The 18,100-nt window shown below is 49.2% G+C and overlaps 8 protein-coding genes across 8 annotated transcripts; 3 read left to right on the top strand and 5 right to left on the bottom strand.

Moving 5' to 3' along the window:
- Positions 1–199: 199 nt before the first annotated feature.
- N7525_005697 (RWD domain-containing protein) lies at positions 200–952 on the top strand (the record flags this gene model as incomplete). The annotated part of the gene is made up of 2 exons (XM_002564513.1): positions 200–266; positions 330–952. The coding sequence occupies 2 exons, from the start codon at positions 200–202 to the stop codon at positions 950–952; spliced, it is 690 nt and encodes a 229-aa protein (XP_002564559.1).
- A 542-nt stretch (positions 953–1,494) lies between these two features.
- On the bottom strand, positions 1,495–2,452 carry N7525_005698 (LYR motif-containing protein; the record flags this gene model as incomplete). The annotated part of the gene is made up of 3 exons (XM_002564512.2): positions 1,495–2,124; positions 2,187–2,347; positions 2,404–2,452. 3 exons carry the CDS (start codon positions 2,450–2,452, stop codon positions 1,495–1,497), a joined length of 840 nt encoding a protein of 279 aa, XP_002564558.2.
- A 268-nt stretch (positions 2,453–2,720) lies between these two features.
- On the bottom strand, positions 2,721–2,993 carry N7525_005699 (uncharacterized protein; the record flags this gene model as incomplete). The annotated part of the gene is made up of 2 exons (XM_061213486.1): positions 2,721–2,929; positions 2,969–2,993. The coding sequence occupies 2 exons, from the start codon at positions 2,991–2,993 to the stop codon at positions 2,721–2,723; spliced, it is 234 nt and encodes a 77-aa protein (XP_061070507.1).
- A 529-nt stretch (positions 2,994–3,522) lies between these two features.
- N7525_005700 (E2 ubiquitin-conjugating protein MMS2) lies at positions 3,523–4,182 on the bottom strand (the record flags this gene model as incomplete). The annotated part of the gene is made up of 5 exons (XM_002564511.1): positions 3,523–3,583; positions 3,638–3,717; positions 3,773–3,898; positions 3,959–4,038; positions 4,110–4,182. 5 exons carry the CDS (start codon positions 4,180–4,182, stop codon positions 3,523–3,525), a joined length of 420 nt encoding a protein of 139 aa, XP_002564557.1.
- A 401-nt stretch (positions 4,183–4,583) lies between these two features.
- On the top strand, positions 4,584–9,922 carry N7525_005701 (uncharacterized protein; the record flags this gene model as incomplete). Its single annotated transcript, XM_061213487.1, has 4 exons — positions 4,584–4,661; positions 4,719–4,785; positions 4,840–5,013; positions 5,064–9,922. The coding sequence occupies 4 exons, from the start codon at positions 4,584–4,586 to the stop codon at positions 9,920–9,922; spliced, it is 5,178 nt and encodes a 1,725-aa protein (XP_061070508.1).
- A 379-nt stretch (positions 9,923–10,301) lies between these two features.
- Positions 10,302–11,974, bottom strand: N7525_005702 (vacuolar protein sorting-associated protein 26; the record flags this gene model as incomplete). Its single annotated transcript, XM_002564509.1, has 5 exons — positions 10,302–10,531; positions 10,877–10,993; positions 11,109–11,133; positions 11,212–11,684; positions 11,755–11,974. The coding sequence occupies 5 exons, from the start codon at positions 11,972–11,974 to the stop codon at positions 10,302–10,304; spliced, it is 1,065 nt and encodes a 354-aa protein (XP_002564555.1).
- A 1,607-nt stretch (positions 11,975–13,581) lies between these two features.
- N7525_005703 (gluconokinase) lies at positions 13,582–14,390 on the top strand (the record flags this gene model as incomplete). Its single annotated transcript, XM_002564508.1, has 2 exons — positions 13,582–13,830; positions 13,938–14,390. 2 exons carry the CDS (start codon positions 13,582–13,584, stop codon positions 14,388–14,390), a joined length of 702 nt encoding a protein of 233 aa, XP_002564554.1.
- Positions 14,391–14,912: 522 nt separating this feature from the next.
- On the bottom strand, positions 14,913–16,523 carry N7525_005704 (uncharacterized protein; the record flags this gene model as incomplete). Its single annotated transcript, XM_002564507.2, has 4 exons — positions 14,913–16,007; positions 16,069–16,140; positions 16,195–16,298; positions 16,355–16,523. The coding sequence occupies 4 exons, from the start codon at positions 16,521–16,523 to the stop codon at positions 14,913–14,915; spliced, it is 1,440 nt and encodes a 479-aa protein (XP_002564553.2).
- Between the last annotated feature and the right edge of the window lie 1,577 nt (positions 16,524–18,100).

Consider the following 18,100-nt stretch of genomic DNA (forward strand, 5'->3'; position numbering starts at 1 on the left):
CTGTAGCGTTGATTTGCTTTGCGCTCCAATCCTTTTTTTCAAGTTGGTTAATATTGCGACATCTCAAGAGTCTTGCTTAGACAATCTTTCAGTTCACCCAGCTAGAACCGCTCTCGTACCCCCACGAGGTGTTCCCCAAAGAATCTGCATCTCGGCGCTCAAATCATTACCCCTCCAATCCGCGGGCGGATCAACAGCTATGGGCCGCGAAGACCAGATTGAGGAGCGTGAAGTGCTCGATTCAATTTTCCCCGATGAAATCACCGGTAAGCAATACTCTAGCCAGCTCATACTCTCTTTTTATCCTTGCTCACACGAGATGCACCTAGACATATCCGAAACCTCTTACCGAGTATCCATAACCCTCGACGCCCTCGAATATGACGGCGATGAAAGAGAACAACCTGTGATATGCCTGGAAGTTTCCTATCCGGAAGACTACCCCGATGTTGGCCCAAATCTCGGCATTTCCTCTCCACCCAATGCTGTGAAGCATCCTCGGCTAGATGTCCAGGAAGACCGGGACCTATTGATGGAATCTCTTCAGCTTACCATCGAAGAGAATCTGGGTATGCCGATGATATTTACACTGGTCAGTGCGCTTAAGGAAAGCGCAGAGCTTCTTATGACCGAGCGAGCAAACGCCATTCAAGCAGAAATCGAGGAAGCCGCTGCGAAGAGAGAGGAGGAGGAGAACCGGAAATTCCAAGGCACAGCAGTCACTGTCCAGTCATTCTTAGAGTGGAGTGCCAAGTTTAAAAAGGAGCAGGAGGAAGAGGAGCTACGGGCACGTGAAGAAAAGGAATCGGAGGACAAGAAGAAAAAGACCACGAAAGAGGAGAAAAAACTCACAGGCCGGCAATTGTGGGAGAGGGGCTTGGCCAAGGGCGATTATGACGAGGAAGATGATGATGCCTTGCCAGCTGTTGAGAAGCTCAAAATGGCTGCTTGAGCTGATACATAGAAATGTTAATGACCTACCATTACTTCATGAAATTATGTATTATAACCTCATTGAATTGGTGTAATTATACATACTGATCAATCAGCGAACTGGTATTAGGGGTAAACAAAGTAATATACAGATCTGCAAGTCCATATGGACTTGTGCTATGTACAGGGAAAGATAATGCCCAACCAGTGGACAAAAGAGGACTTGAAAGAGAGCTATTGTCTTGGCTTTAGCTGCTTGATGTTGGAGTCCGGCGACTCCGACAATGATAGCAGTCCATGGTGCCCATTGATCAGATATGATCAATGAAGGACATACCGGGCCGGATTGACATGGATAATGCACCATGACTTTTGGACGCTTCGAGCAACCGACCTTTGTATTATGATATCGGGCGACATTGACAGTGGCATGGCCATAGACATAAGTGGCTGTAATATGGCCAGCCATATCCTATGGCCCACATCCATCTGCCGTAGGAGCTTGGGGGATGTACTTTGGGAGAGCGAAGAGACGTGCGCGGCAAGGCAGATCCCTCGGTCTCATTGCTTTGGTTGCTTTTGACTAGCTTCTTCTTCCGCCAAAGCCTTTTCAGCTAGGACAATTTTCCACATGCTATCTGTAAGCTCTTTCGTACGCATATCGAAGCGTCCGATTTTCGCATTGACATCGGCAATGGCATTCGCAGGATGCTCAGACCAAGTGGATGGCTCCTTAGTCTCGGTGATGCGATCCCACTCCTCTTCATCCTTGGCGAAAAGTAGTTCTAGTTTCAGCCTATCTCGTCGTTCAATCCAGTTCCAACGACGACCAAGTTTTTTTCGTATCACACTGCTAACGTTTCTCGGCTGAGGCTTTTTATAGCGCAAGAATGGAAGTCCGCGTGCATTGACAAGCACAGGGACATTGCGTTTTTTGCCGCCTAACGGCCGAGGTCGGTTTAGGACGGAGGTGGCGTTGGGATGTCGCTGATTTGTTTCCTCCTGGAAGCGAATTGACTTTGCTTTTTTGGCTTCCTTGGGCGTCGGGGATTTGGCAGCCGGCGCTACTGGCCGAACTTCCCTTTGCATCGCGGCATATTTAACTTTCTGTGATCTGGCTTCGGCTATGAGAGTTGTAATTCGGTGTGCATCATGCTGATTGGTACGGGACGAAGAGAGGAGATCTAGAGCCTGTCACATAGCGAGGAAATATCAATATAAGCTCAGCCCAGATGAAGATTCGATGGGCATACCTCGTAGCCTGCCTTCAAGGCATTCGCTGTTTGTGATGGGCTTTGTAATTTCTTATATTTTCGGAAATTGTGCCGAATGAGGGGTCTGGTCTCACCCAGCCACGGAGTGTCTGTGGTTGAAGGACGACATTGTCGGAGAAGTGCTCGATAAAGTGCCAAGCCTATCAAAGACATATTGTCAGCTGGAAGGACTGAAAAGTACAAATTCATCTCTCACATGCAAAACGATGAGCTCCACTATACTTGGGCACCAGCACTTTGTGCATTCTGCTGTGTTGAATAGTTATACCAATAATGAAGCCGAAGCCAAAACCATAGTTAACTATCTTATCTCCTTACACCGCCCACCTACCGCCTACTGTAAATGAACTAGCGTACAATTACATGTCTACGGCAGGTGGCCCAATCAGGCTAGTAGAAAATGCCAGTGGGTACCGCCTTTGGCAAAGAACACGTGACCACAATTTGTCTATATATACTCGCCCCCGGCCCCCGAACTTCCTCTTCTTTTCTTTCTTCTTCAGCTCTCTTTGCCTATTGGCTTAGATCAAGTGTAGTATCTGTTCTTTTCAGTTTAATCTCTGAAAGTTTCCGTCCAGGAAACACTTTGATTATTCCTATTTTTGGACCCCGCGACTTGGCCCCTGTGCTTGCGCATGCCTTGTTGCACGGTGTCATTGGGCTTACACTACCCCCGATCGACGCGAACTCCTTTTTCATCAACTGTTCGGCTTGTCCGGGCGCTTGGAGAAGAAGCTTTCATGTAGATGTAGATCTCTTACCCACTGTGTCTTCACATGTTGACATTTGTTTGGCTTTTTCCTACTCTTAGGTGTGTCCCGCAGTCTTCTGCAGCCCTTGGGCTTTTATGGCCTCTTAACTCTCCTGGATCGTGTTGATGCCCTTTGTGGTTTGACATCTTTTGACCTCCCCCCAAGGTTGTTGCCGTCCCTACCTTTGACCTAAGGTCCTACCTACAACCCTCTGGTTGCGTCATGCTAGACAGCTAAAATTTGCACATGGCAATACAATCATGGGCTAAGTCATTCTCTCCATACGTTGCCACTCGGTAAGAAAAACCATTTGTTTTTGTTTATTGGTAAACAGGCGCCTGCCGCAATGCCCAGTTCCACAAAATAGAACACTTTAGAGATGAATACCTAATGTAGGGATGGAAATTGAGAGTTGGGGCCCAAAAGAGCCCCTGCCGATGCTTTCATGCAGAAACTGTACACGCTCTAGGGTCATAGAAAAAGAGAAGAAGTCAGGAACTTCAAATGAAGCCGGCCCTGATACTCCGAGATCCGCCTGCACTGAGTGGGTCACACATGCTGGACTAGAAAGTCGAGCCCTCCGGGGGCTGTGGCAGCTTCTTATGCTGGGGCAAGGCCATGTACCTGGAAAGTGTCAACACCAACAATAACCGGCCCTGTGTCTTTCTTCGTGCTCACCTTCTCAACTCAATCAGAACTGTCTCCATGGTATAGTCTCGTTTCCACTGCGCAAGGGTTGGAAGCTTTGTCGGGTCAACCTGTGTACAATCACTTAGCGAAGGTCTCGTCTTTTGGTACCGATTCTCCCGATACCTTGCCAGAGCTGGGATCAACACAGGGAATGTTAACTCGAGAGACGAATTGAATGGTAGGAGGATTATCGGGGTAGTCAGGTCCGCAGTGAATGTTCACACTGTATATCCGGTTCTCATGAACGCTCTGAAAGATGGCAGATTAGCGATAGTTTGTCGGTGGCGTGGAGTAGAGCCGGAAACTGACGTGAGGCGGTCCAAGGATGGTTCCATTCCAGTTGCTCATCATCATATCCTCTCCATCAGCAAGTCCGTATGAGCAGGCATCTAAGAATAAGAGAGATACGTCAGTGATCTAAGACCGGACATCGTCGGAGATTGTGGTAGTCAAATCGTACCTGCACTCAGACCCTTCTCGCCCTTCTCGAGCTCCTCCAGGAGCCTAAAATTCCTCGGAACCTTAGCAGCCATGTTGAAGGCCGAGTAGTGGTTTCAGAGGCTGGAAATATCACGACAAGTGTGAGCAGAAGTCAAAGAGGGATGTTGCGACTGAGAGGGGCAATGCGCTGGGCGGTCAAGTTGGAGCAAAGTCACGTGCGATACGGCTTATCGATGGCTTGGCACCTGTTGGAGATGCCACGCCTTGTTGATCCCATCGTGGGATCATTGTAATAACAGAATCGCAGTCATTATTCTCTTGCTGCTCACATGAACCTGGCATATAAGCTCCATTTTTGCAACTAGACTGGTGTTGAAACACCGATCTATTCATCTGCGATCGAAAGCTCCTTGTACTGTTGACATCGGGACCTCGGGCATTCCAAGGTTAGCCAGTGCTGGCCATGCTTTGATACAACGGACCTATACCAAAAATGTCCTCCCAATTCTTGCAGACGGAGCTTGCCAATTTGGTTCATGAGTCTCGAAGGAAAAACTCCGATTTGCGAAATGTTGGTTATCACTCTCTAGACTTCATCTGTCATGGTATACTAATGAGGTTCTGACAGGCCGCTGAACAATCGTTGAATGAGCTCAAAGCACTGCCATCAACTTCGGAGGCTCAGATAGCCGCAGGTAAATTCTATATGGCCACCCTCTGTCAGTCCCCAACCGCTAAATCGTCATTAGACCTTGTTCGCAAACCGAACTTTGTCGAGCCATTCATCATTGCATGCCATACTCGGCATGCGAAGCTTGCCGGTATTGGTGTGATTTGTCTGCAAAGACTAATTGCATCCCGGTCACTGCCCTCGAGTCGTTTGAAAGATGTCCTCGGGGGCCTGAAGGAGACAACGAGCTTAAGTAAGTGGCTAAACGTATCAACATCTTTAAATTGCGCTAACACTTTCTAGGCCTTGATATCCAGCTGAAAATCCTACAATCTCTGCCTTCACTTTTGCAGTTTTACTCCAATGAATTGAGTGGGGAGCTTCTTGCGAATACGTTGGAAATATGCGCCACATTACAGGCAAGCAAAACGATTGCAGTTTCTAGTACTGCCGCGGCTACTCTCCAACAACTGGTTGTATCGACATTTGAAAGAGTTTCGAGCGAAGACAGCCTTCCTAAGGATACCAAAATCACCACAACTATCAAAGTTGATGGCCAGTCTCTCGATATCGGCTACTTTGCCTATGATGCACTGCAAGTATTGGATGATCTATGTCGTCTGATCGATGGTGAGCCACTGCAATTTCTGCGAACACGAACCCTATCCCCGACTTTTGTGCTCGAGCTTATCGAGAGTATTCTCCTAAACAGCGGCCGTCTTTTTGTGGGACATCCCGAGCTTTCGCAAGTGCTGCGCGTTCGGCTGTTACCACTAGCCGTCCGTTGTCTATCTGAGAGATATTCATTCGCTCAAACTGTCCGAGTCGCTCGAATCCTCCTCATTCTTTTGAAGCGTCATATGTCTCTCTTGACTACAGAATGTGAGATGGCATTGAGTCTGATAACCCATCTCGTTGAACCAGATGGGACAGCGCCTTGGAAGCGATTGCTCTGCATGGAAGTTTTCCGAGGGCTATACTCGGAGCCGGGTGCTGTGCGGTTGATCTACACTTTGTATGATGGCGAGGAAGGCAGAAAGAATATCCTCCGCGACCACATGGCTGCACTAGTTCGGCTAGCTTCAGAGAAGCCTTCGTTGATTGGGGTCAGCAATCAATCAACAGTACCTTCACGCGCGGAGCACTCGAGATCCACCACAGAGGATCAAATAACTCTTGAAACAGGGGGTGTTGCTGGTGTCATTGGGTCAACTGTGCCTCCAAGTGAAACCAAGGTGCCTGGAATTAGCACTCAGTGGAGTGTTGTTCGTACGCCATATATCGATCTCCTCGACAAAACAGATCCGCCCACACCGCCGGACACTTACATTTACAGCCTCGTTCTTAACTGTATCAGCAGCTTTGCTGAAGGGCTCGCTAAGTTCATTCTTCCATTGACGGTACCGGACCTAAAACAAAGACGCAAGAATCGGCTTATGAGCCCTGTTCAGGGACCCGACTCCGCCAGAACTTCTCAAGACTTCACAGCAGAACCCACCCGAGGGCAGTCTACCTCGTCATCGAAAAAATCACATGTACCCGTCAATCCTCTGGACTTGCAGTCTCATGTACAGTACTCCGCCATCAAGACTTGTGCGGGGATAATAGAGAACTGTTGGCCCGCTGTCCTAGCAGCTTGTTCCACCTTCTTGCGTGCATCCTTAGATGACGAGTATTACCACAACCTCGTTCGAGCATTCCAGAAGTTAGCTCATGTGGCAGGTCTTTTGAGATTGACTGTTCCCCGAGATGCTTTCTTAACAACTCTTGGAAAGGCTGCCACACCTGCGAGTGCGGGTGGTGCCAAGTCAAACAATGTGTCTGCCACTGGCTCCCAGCAAGGTGACACACTCCAAAAGAAACGGAGAAGTGCGGATCTGTCAAATCCCACTTCTTTATCAACCGAGCTCACAGGAACAACTGCGGGGGAAGGGCCTCCCGTGTCTTTAAGCACAAGGAACCTACTTTGTATGCGGGCTTTGCTCAACCTCGGAATTGCTTTGGGGCCGACATTGGATCAGCCGGCCTGGTCCATTATCTTCGAAACACTTCAATATACTGGACTGGTGATTGGCATGTCTTCAAGTGCAATGGTCAAATCGGCTAGTGGGACTGGGGAGACTCCGGTCACGCCAGGAAACGATGTTCCAACTGCCAACCTTGGGACTGAGGTGATTGCGGTTCAAGCGGCTTCAAACAAAATGCTCGAAAGCACCAGCGACTTCCCAAGTTCATCCTTTGAGGAAATATTATTTGCCTTATTGAATCTGTCAACATTTACGGAGCAGCACCGTAACCAGGGTGATGCCCAGGAAGCATCAGAACTTCCTCGAACGCCGCAATCCTCCCAAAAAAGTGGACGCTTGCACCAAGGTTCACGGCGCGTATCGCATACTGTCGGAAAATCAAGGATGCAAGATGAGGAACTCAAATTCGTACTAGAGAAAGGAAACGAACTAGCCAAAGCAAATCTTAGGAGGCTGTCTTCGCTCGAGGAAGACGACAGCACGGTATGGGACCTACTGACGCAAAGTCTCATATCGGCTTCCGCAAATACTACCGTCAGTCCAAATCTTCGCCTGCAGGCAAGCACAATTTTGAATTCCCTTGTGTTTTCGACAATGAAACAAAGGGACGAAGACGACGAGAAAGTCTACAATCAAGTGCAGACGAGGAACCTGCAGACACTGAAAGCCCAGGTTGCCTCGCTCTATGCATCTGACATGCACACTTCCAAGTCTTTACCGATCACCGTGATTGAAATCCATGAACAGACTTTGGAAGTGTTAAACAACATTCTGGAACAGTATGCAGAAACTTTCGTGGACGGATGGCACCTCATCTTCGATCTAATATCTGGTGTTTTCCAACTTGCTCCAGATCTTGGGACTGGGGACCAGTCTTCCACTCCGATAGAGCGCAGATCATCGGCTCTTCCAGCAGGCCCTCGTCTGGTACGCGCTGCGTATAAGTCTTTGCATCTTGTCGCATCCGACTTCCTTTCGCTGTTACCAGCGCCCTGTCTCTTGAGCTTGGTGAATGCCTTCTCTAGCTTTGCGTCTCAAACTCAAGATTTCAATATCTCCCTCACCACCACCTCGTTTTTCTGGAACGTTTCGGACTTCCTGCAGGGCCAGATCGAACAGATCTCAATTGGCCATGTTGATGTATCCGTCAGCGAAGAAAAGCTAGCTACACTGGCTCATGAAGAAGACCCTTCCATTTCTCGGAACTCGTTGTGGCTGCTGCTGTTGCTCCGAATTGTCGACATCACGACAGACAGTCGGCCGGAGATTCGAAATAGCGCAGTCCATACGCTTCTGCGTATCTTCGACGCCTACGGGCAGCAGCTCTCCCCTGAAGCGTGGCGTCTGTGCCTAAACATGGTCCTCTTTAAGATGGCCGAGGGTATTGAGACCCCTCTGCTTCAAGCCAAGAACAATCGGAGCAGTGCAAAATCCGATGATTTCAAGGCGTGGGTGGATACAACAGTGGTGATGATCAAGGGTTTATCAAATTTGATGACGAATTTCTTCGAGACCCTTGTGCACGACGAGAAGTTTGATCAATCATGGAAGCGGCTTTTGAAGTACTTACAAAGTTTGATTAACTTGCATATTTTGGACTTCAGCGAAGCAACATTTTCTAGCCTCTCAGCAATCCTCCTCCGGGTGCAGAATGGAGGTGAGCTTAGCAACGATGCTCTTGAGTGTGCGTGGTTTCTTTGGGCGAACGGACACCCTGCCGGCGATGAGAAGATGCTTGACTTGGACCAACCTAATCAAGATGCTGCTTTGGCCTATTTACGTACATTCCAACAGGTCTATCGTCTTTACAAAGACCAGCTGACCACGAAACACATTGAAAACGTCCTTCATCATCTCAGCTTGCTTGTGTGGAATTCAGTCTCCCCGCGCTACTCTCCAGATGTTGACCGACCCTCGGCCCTGCAAGCGTTAGTCATTGATTGTATCAAGACGCTCTGCCTAGAGAAAGAGGAGTCCCAGCCGGATATTCTTTTGTGTCTTGCCGAACTATCCGACTCAGCGCTATCAAAATGGAGCCCCGGGGGCGACACTAGAAGACCAGCGTTCGTGGCCTTCTCGAAATGCACCATCGACCTTGTTAGTTGGTACATTGCCGAATTCGGCATCAAGCAAGACGTCTTCACGAATGGTGCTCTTGCAAAAACCCTCGAACACCTCGGTGCTCTGATTGTGCAAAAGTACACATGGCAAGGGAAGGACCGCGAGCCGTTCCTATGGCAAAATGCCACAACAGTATCTCTGAACGTTCTCCAAATCGCGGTTCCCTACGTGGAAGGACAATACACAAAGGCAAACGAGTCCGAAACATCCGAGTTCTGGCAACGCATCGTCGACATCACAAATGGAATTGTTTCCGCACGCGGCTTCCAAACTCAACAACTCCCCAACGCTCGAATCACCGCAGACGAAGCATTCGACATCAAAGCCTTCAACCGCCTGAAGACTCTCATTCTTCCATCCCTCGGAGCAGCAGCAATCCCAGACGCCGTCCGCCGCGACTTCGCCCGCGCTCTCTTCCACTCCTCCTTCATCTACGCCCCCCTCCGCTTCGACCTACCAACCAGCGGCCTCGAAAACGCACCCTTACAAGACTTCTACACTGTACGCCCCGGCCGCACCTTCGACCCACCGCCAACCCTGCGCCCAGGAATAGCCTACGTCCTCCTAGACACGCTCTTCGAGCTCGCGGCACACTCGCAAGCTAAGGCCGAGACAGAAGCCGACGCCCCGTCCCCGCAGACTCTGCTCGCCCGCTCGATTTCGCCATACCTCCTCCTGCGCTGCGCGGTCTCGCTCAAGTCGTATATCGCAGACCAGCCGCTGCGCGGCCTAATGCCCCAGCCCACGCCTGCCCGCAAGGCCCTGCTCCATCTGCTGCTCCGCATGGTGGAGCTGAAGAGTGAGCCGTCGGCTATCCCGGATCCGCCTTCGCTGAAGACGGTCTCGGTTGCCGAGGCTGGGGATGCGGAGGAGCACCATTATCGGAAGCATCTTGAGTGGATTTATCCGTTGGCTGTACGTGCTGTGCAGGTCGCTGGTAAGGAGCGTGATGATGGGCAGATTCTCCAGGCGCTGGGGAAGGTGTTGCAGGAAATTGGTAGGTTTGAGTATTAGGGTTTGTTCGCGTGTGAATTAATACCCGGCTGTGTGTGTACTATGTACTATGGCGATCAATGCATTGTTTTACTTTATACACTAGATCCAGGATTCTCTGGACCAATACATCAGAAAGGGAGGCATGCTACAATCTGAATCTAAAATGAGGTTCGATTTGGAACAGAGCTTGGCACGAATGTAGGCAGAGTAAGTATACTACAGAGTGATATCGTGACATAGCCGTGAGAGGGGATCAATGGACACAAAAGGAATAGTGAGTAGTAGAGGAGTAGGGGAAATCGACATCAGAGACAAGAGGCGGGTATAGAAGAACAGATCCGCAGGTACCAAGAGCTGTAGAACGACGCGAACGATAACGAGGATAGAATAAGATAGTCTATGCTGCAGGCGCGGGAACGGGCTGAGGCTCCTGCCGAGGCGGCGCGGTGGCTTCTCTGCCCGGTCCAGCGGTAGCAGAGCCCGGTGGAAGAGCGGGCTGCTGGCGTTGTTGCTCGAGGAGCATCTGCTGCTGGATCTGCTGCTGTTGTGCGATCTGGGCGTTCGGGGCGATCTCGGGGGCTTGGCGGTAGAGCGCAATTTCGGACTGTTTGAAGTAACGGCGGGCATCTGTTGTTGGGTTAGTTTGAGATTAACATTGAGATTGTAGGCCAATGATGTCTCAGCGATGGGGAAGAGTGTATGGTAAATTGTATCAATGAAGTTGCAGTGCCAGAAGAGGTTTAGCGTGGGGGTGTCGGGTTTTAGGGGGTTCAGATGGAAACCGGCAACGAAATGATGCAACCCGGGCCGATTTGGACGGCTGTATTGGGTAACTTCATTTGCCGACGGCTATTGCATGCATTTTGCCTGTCTCTGCACCCCGCATTTTGGGACGTGTCATGGATGCATTGAGGATTGCCAAGGACGGGAAAGGCCGGGAAAGAATGGAGAATTGATTAATTAAAAGCATACCTTCGTCAATCAGTACCAGACTAAGATAGTACCTTGTCGAGTACTTCTTGTTGACGTCGCGGAATGTCGGCGTCAAGTCAAATCCACCAAGGAATAGACGGATTGGAATGGTTTCACCTATTGCAAGTCAGTTATGCCAAAGATTACCCAAAGCGGCCAACCCTCGTGACCATCATTAAGGGTGCGGGTTGGTGGCCCTGGCGGCGTTGAAAGTCTTCAGGTGTTCACTAACCTCTCGATGGCGAACCGTCCATAATCTGCATGTAAGTTAGCATCCTTATAGTCTGCACTTTATAACCCGATATCATATCAAGTGTGTTCAATAAACCACATACCTCGAAGCGCACCAAAGTCTCACTCTCGTTATATTGATTTGGCGGGGACCCCGTTGTCTCCCGTCGAATGATAGACAATTCCATATGCTTGATCTTGAGTCGCACGAGCAAGAAATAAATGCGGCCAACGATCACATCCTTGAGATGATACTTGGATTTGGAGTATTCGAATTCGATATGCAGGCAGTCTTCGATACCGACATCCATCTTGATAGGGCTGTTATTCTCAGGTGGCATACGGTACGAGTACACCCACAAGTCCTTTTCCCGAATGACATCCGCCATGCGCCGTGAGACGGTCACCCGGACAAAGTAGCGCAGCTTGACGTTGATGCCATTGTAAGACTCGTATTGCTTTTCGACGTTCTTGAAATTGAATGGGAAGGTCTGCGGGTGGAGCAGCTCGCCGGGCGCGGCGAGCTCCTGGACCAGGGAAAGGAATTCATAATGGTTGCCTCGGTCGTAGAACATCTCTGTATTCCGAAAATGGTGTTAGCGATGGCAAATTCAGCCGGGGAAGGCTGGATGACAGTTCCCACGCACCAATCGTGCCAATAAATTGCACCTTAATCCCCGTATGTTCCAGTCGCTTGCCATCCTTCGGTCTGATGGTCACAGCACCCTTGACGGACTCGCCATCCATGTACAGAGGGACCCGCTCGCGGCGGCCCTTGTCGAGCTTGACGTCAACGGTCTGGCGCTCATCGAGGTCTTCGAGGACCACGTCGATGTCGACGGGGGTGGAGAAGAAGAGTGAAGCCATAGTGGAGGTAATTGAGGCTGCAGCTATCGAGGCCCGAACCAATAAGTCGGACCTTTGATGATCTGGAGCTGTCGCGGTGGCCTGGAGATAGCTTATGTAATACCGCTCCGCGCCCCGCCCTGATATTTGACATGTTGTATAGAACTGGTGATTGTATGAGATCTTGTCTTGATAGATATCCACATAAGATATTTGATACTCTCTTCATACTTGGTTCCACTTGATCTTCTCCGGTATTAGTTCCAGAGCTCTCATCGAAGCCAATACTACTGATCTACAGCTACGGAGTACCTAAGTACCCGTTGGCCTTTGGGCTCTTCAGTCATGTCAGATCCACTGGCAGATTCCAGATTCCTCAACGTTTCCCACCGATTGGGCCTGAAGCCCGTCTGCGCTGTCCTTCAAACGTCCAAATACAAATTAACCATACGGATCAGACCCCAGCACACCCACTGAAGCACACCGGATAAACACGAGATCGGAAATGTCGGAATCCGCTTCCCGTCACAGTCAGCTTCCCTCATGACCATTGACAAAACCCACGGAAAACGAGGTCTAGTCCAAGCAATGATCCGACTGGTTTACCCCGCTGGAAGTACCTTTCTTCCCCGGATTTGAGGGGAAAGCAATGGCCGGGGTTCTCATGCTTATGCTTACCAGGCACACCTGGGTATAGTCGGTGTGACTGTAGGGAATCATCGTGCATATTCCCTCATGTTTTCGTGTCCTTTTCATATGTCCTATCGGATGAGACTATATTTTTCCCGGAACATTTGTCTCCCCTGTGTTTCTGTGTTTCACGGGATTGAGTATCGGCAATCCGTGTACTCCGTACGATCAAAAATCGGGTGGATCTCGAATCTCCCAGAGTGTGGGGGGCCGTCTCTCGGTGTCGACTTACTCGGGCTGTTGTTCGGCACGGGAGAGATAAAGAACCTTGAAATGACGCAGGTATTAGTGGGATCAATTCAAAATCCCACAAAATCCCACAACATTGGGGAGAATAGGGGAGAATAGGAGACAGATCCAGATATCCCAACTGGCGGTGTCTTTCTAGCGTGGGGGTGAGTTACGGTAATACCGAATACCCATGACATCATCAGGATACTTTTGCGTCAAGATGTATTTTATGGATGTATTTTATCAATTCATGGTAGTTCAATTAAGAGTTAATAGAACAAAGTATACATCTTATAAGCAGAACAGATAGTTATACATATAATTCTATCTTCTTTGAATATTTGCCTATTCACAATCTCCCCGGATATAGTCCAAAAGATATCCAATTTAGCCTACATGTACATAACATCGAGAACCAATAACCGTACGAATGTTGTCCCCCACTCGGCTTCTGCTTGAATCTTTTCTTACCCGACCCACCTACAATATAAGTACTTAGAGAAAGTATGCTCCAAGGTTTCTTATTTCTTATTTCCTGGACTTTTATTTCCTGAATCTTATAGACCTGTTATAGAACACTTTTTCCCGTGTATCACCGCAGCGTCATATCTCCACCCCGACCCAAATTATAACGGAAATCCAAAAAGAGAGATAAACTCTCCATATCTCTCCCCAAAAAAAGAACCAATTCTTTTCTTTCCTACAACATGCTCTCCGCAGGGGAACGACCACAGCCTCCCCACACTCCCATAGTAGATTCCACTGTGAGTAAGGCGCGCATCATGCCCGACCTCACCAACGGAACCAACGGAACCAACGGAGTGACATCCTCCACACCCAAACCCGCTGAAATGCAACATATCTGGATCGTGACCGGGCCAGCAGGGTGCGGAAAGAGCACCGTCGGCAACGTCCTACGCACCGAGCTAGCCATCCCATTCCTAGAAGGCGACGACGTAAGTACCAAGTACCTGGAACACAGACATACTACATCACACACACCCAAAACAACTCCCAAAGCACCACCCCCAAATTGTATACACATAACTAACCAAAACCCCAGTACCACCCCGCGGCAAACAAAGACAAAATGGGCAACGGCACACCACTCACAGACGAAGACCGCTGGGACTGGCTCATCTCTTTGCGCCGAGCAGCAATCGACGTCCTCTCCCCCTCAAAAACCAACAATTTCCACCCACCCACCGGCGTGGTAGTAGCCTGCTCCGCGCTGAAGCAGAAGTACCGGGATGTGATGCGCGTCGCTGCATACGGCTCGCCATCGGTGCACATCCACTTCATCTACCTCAAGCTCAGCGAGGAGGTGCTGATGCAGCGTGTCACACAGCGCAAATCACACTACATGAAGAACAACATGGTGCACTCGCAGCTTGCGGTGCTTGAGGAGCCTAAGGAAGAGTGGGATGCTATTACTATCAATGTTGAGGGCACAGTGGAGGAGGTGCAGCGCAATGTTGTTGATGCTGTTACTGACAAGCTTGCTGAGTATAAGTGATTTTCTTTTCCCTCTCTGTCTTTCTGTGGATTGATGGGAGTGAGTTCACTTTGTGTACTTGATGGGGTTGTCGGTCATCTCTCATTGCCATGTGGGTTCTCGCGAAAATGGATATGATCTATGCATGGAGGATTGTTTAGCATTTTGTTTCTTTTCTGTTCCTTCGGTTTTCTTGTTCCTCCCAATGGTGTTTGGTGTTTTGGCCGGCTTGACTATGTCACCGGTCTGTTTTAGATCTGGCGTTCTCGATGTATCGAGCTTCTGTTTTGATATATCAAACTGTCTGGCTTGGCAGGCCTCGCGATATCCTTTGTCCTGATGAGATTCTTCATATCAATTGACCTGTTCATATTTTTTTTTTTTTTTTCATCTTTCGTTTTCTCTACATGATGTACTAAGAAGCCCAATATATACAATATATTGGAGCTCGCAAACTAGATAAACCATGCAGTGTCTTGGATGTACTCAGATGTTATTATATAGATATAACTAAGTACTTTTATCAACTGTGACTTGTCTAATTTACCTGAGATTTAGAAGCATGAGCTCGGGCGACTCAACCAGGTCCTTAACCCTGGTACCCATCCTCGCCATTGTCGCACCATCAATGACACGGTGGTCCGCACTCCAACTGAAGTTAACCATATCCCCGCGTGTAACCTGTCCATCCTCATCAAAGACCGGCACAGTTCTAGACTTACCGACGCCGAGAATAGCCACCTCCGTTGGCACAATCACCGGAGCCACATATGTACCTCCGATATTGCCGATATTCGACACGGTGATAGTGCCACCACTGAGATCAGCGGGCGTCAACTTGCCAGCATTACCAAGGGCACTCAGCCGCGCAATCTCCGCGGCAATGTCGAAGATCGAGCGGCTGGCGACGTCCTTGATGTTCGGAACAATCAGACCATTCGGCGTATCCATAGCAATTCCGATATTGTGCTTGGCACGCATGACCAGCTTGGGCTTTGCGGGGTCGATGACATCAACTTTCGAGTTGAGAATTGGGAACTCGGTCAGAGCCTGTGAGACGGCCTTGACGACGAAGGGGAGGAAGGTGATTTTGGTAGGATCGCGTTTGTCGCTGGCGAGTTTCTTGCGGATGGCGGTGATGTCGTTGACTTTGAGTTCATCGGCGTAGAGGAAGTGTGGGGTGTTCAGGGATTTGGTCATTGTCTTGAACATCTGTGATTGGATCGGGGTCAGGTTGACAATTGACTCTGATTGCCGTGTGTCTGGTGACCCGGAGACTGGCGCGGGCACCGAAGCTGAAGCCGCTGGAGAGTCTCTCTGGGCTACGAAGTTCAGCACATCTTCTTTCATCACCCGCCCGTCTTTGCCGGTTCCGTTGACTTCGAGGATGTTCACGCCGTGGCTCTTCAATAGCCCGCGTACTGCGGGAACTGCAAGGGATGCATGCTTTGTCTTGGGTGTCTCCTCCGGAACATTGGTAACATTGGTAGGAGGAGGGGTTATTGGAGAGGACTCGGCTGCTTGAGTTGGAGCTGGGACCTCGGGGGCTGGAGTAGGTTCAGACGACTCTGCCCTTGATTCGTGCGGTGGGTTATCATCGGGATATTTTCCATCCGCAACTTCGATGTCGCAGAGTGCCTACCGAAGCCTGTTAGTATGGTAACTTCAGTGTGTGCGCGCGAGTGAAGGTAGTACGCACCCTTCCTGTAGGCACTGTATCATCTGTCTCGAAATGTAGTTTCTTGATAACGCCCTCGTATCTCGAAGTAATCTGGGTTCGTTAGCCATTAGCCCATGATATGGGAACTAAGGAGGTAGCACACACATCATCGACAGCTTTATCTGACTGGTATTGGCACAAGGGCTTCCATTCCTCAATATGAGCCCCTTCTTCCACGTACCATTGAATGATCTGGACTTCGGTGATGCCTAGTAATTGTAAGTAAATAAATTGAGCAATGAGGTAGGGATTAGGTATAGATTACCTTCACCAACATCCTTTAGAACTTGGGACTTAATCCCCCATAGTAGAGAGCTGGCATGGAATCTCCGGGACAAGAGCGGAGTTAGGGTGGAGCGAATGCGGAGGCGATTCTGGGGTAGACAAGGCCTGAAGTTGCGGGCAGCGAGACCGCCGCTGCGGCTGAAAGTCATTATAGAGGAATATGGTTGTAGGGACAGATTCAAGAGATGTTGTTTGAAATTCCTGAAGAGAAAAGGAGCATTGTGTCTATTTTATTTGGCACTCGAGCATCGACTGTTCTGCCCGCACGCCGACGCTAACCGATGCTACCCACGTGATCTCCCCGCATTTATGCAAGTATGGGGGAAGTATGGCACTGACGTTATGTTCTCGTTTCTTTGTTTATTTTTCAGATCACTAGACAATTATTGCTGTTGGAAATGTTATAAAGAGTCAATTGTGAAGTATCAATTGGGACGTGTTAAGCAAATAAATATCACATAGGCTACATACAACACCAGGGCAGTATAATATGAAGCAGACTAACTAATGAGCTCAAAGGGCAGTTATACTAGTAGAGACAATTGGAGTAAGATGCATACAAACAAAGGGATTCAGTCTACTTATGCCTAACCCAAGGTAGTCAGTCAAAATCCTCCCTGGGTGGCTGAGTGGGTGAGAGACACAAGGTCATCTGATTGCTGGGTAGAACAACGAGCCCGGGTGATACCGCGTTGGGAAGCTCAGTCAATGGTGAAACTGGTCAGGGTTTCGATCCTCATACCAGGGGTAGTTGGGGTACGGATTCTTTTTTTTTTTCTTTTCTCTTTCTCTTTCTCTCTCTCTTTCTAAGTTAAAAATAGCATCTCCATCATGCAAGGGTCCTTCCGATGCTTTGATTCTTGGTGTCGATAGGTGTAATGATGTGGATGCTACAATGGCTTTTGGGGACCATGCCTTAGCCCTTATACCTTTAGGTAGCATACAACCTTGGAAGAATACATATGGGGGTAGTTAGCCGCTTATGCTTATGCCATTCTGGTAGGAGATAGCCTTGGAAGCATTTATCCAAGTCCTTCCAAGATTTCTCCCTTCATTTACTCACACTTCCCTAAAGAAATGCATGTCGACCCTCACTGCAGCCTGAGGGCGGAATACTACAGGTGGTGCATGCATGATCACGAGTAACTGGAATTTTCCAGTTCACGGGGCGTTCGAACGGCCGATTTACCTAACGAAACAAGACCTCCGGGGCTTCTCAACGGCGCAGTTGCACCGAGCTCGAAGGCAGCGCCTCGAGTTCGATATCCCTTTTCTCCGAGACTTCGTCACCAAAACGGATATGAAATCACTGGACTCCTCTGTTTAACTTTTCATCACACTTGTGCTTCAAGTTTTCGATCACTTCAACCTCATCAGATTGAACTCTTCCCTATCCAGTACTCAAAACCGAGCTTATTTGCACAGCTCAACCGCAATAATGTGCTTTACTTCTGCGAGAAACACGAGAAAACACCTCGGAATCTCCCCGAATTATGTCCGCGTGTCAGGAGTGGAGACGACATCAACATGATCCTCGTCACCTTAACTCAATGCGGAAGCCGAGGCCGACCCTTTGAAGCCCGAAATCCACTACTATACTAGACACCGGGACACCAGATGACGAGGCACGGAGTACATCTTGCTGCACAAACATTTAACCGGTTTCAAATTATAACTGTGCCAAGCTTACCAAGTATAAATACATCGTCGGTCCATTGAGTCCTGG

Source organism: Penicillium rubens (genome assembly GCF_028828025.1).
Source record: "Penicillium rubens strain IBT 27055 chromosome Unknown utg000002l_segment0_segment0, whole genome shotgun sequence".
Taxonomy (NCBI): Eukaryota; Fungi; Ascomycota; class Eurotiomycetes; order Eurotiales; family Aspergillaceae; genus Penicillium; species Penicillium rubens.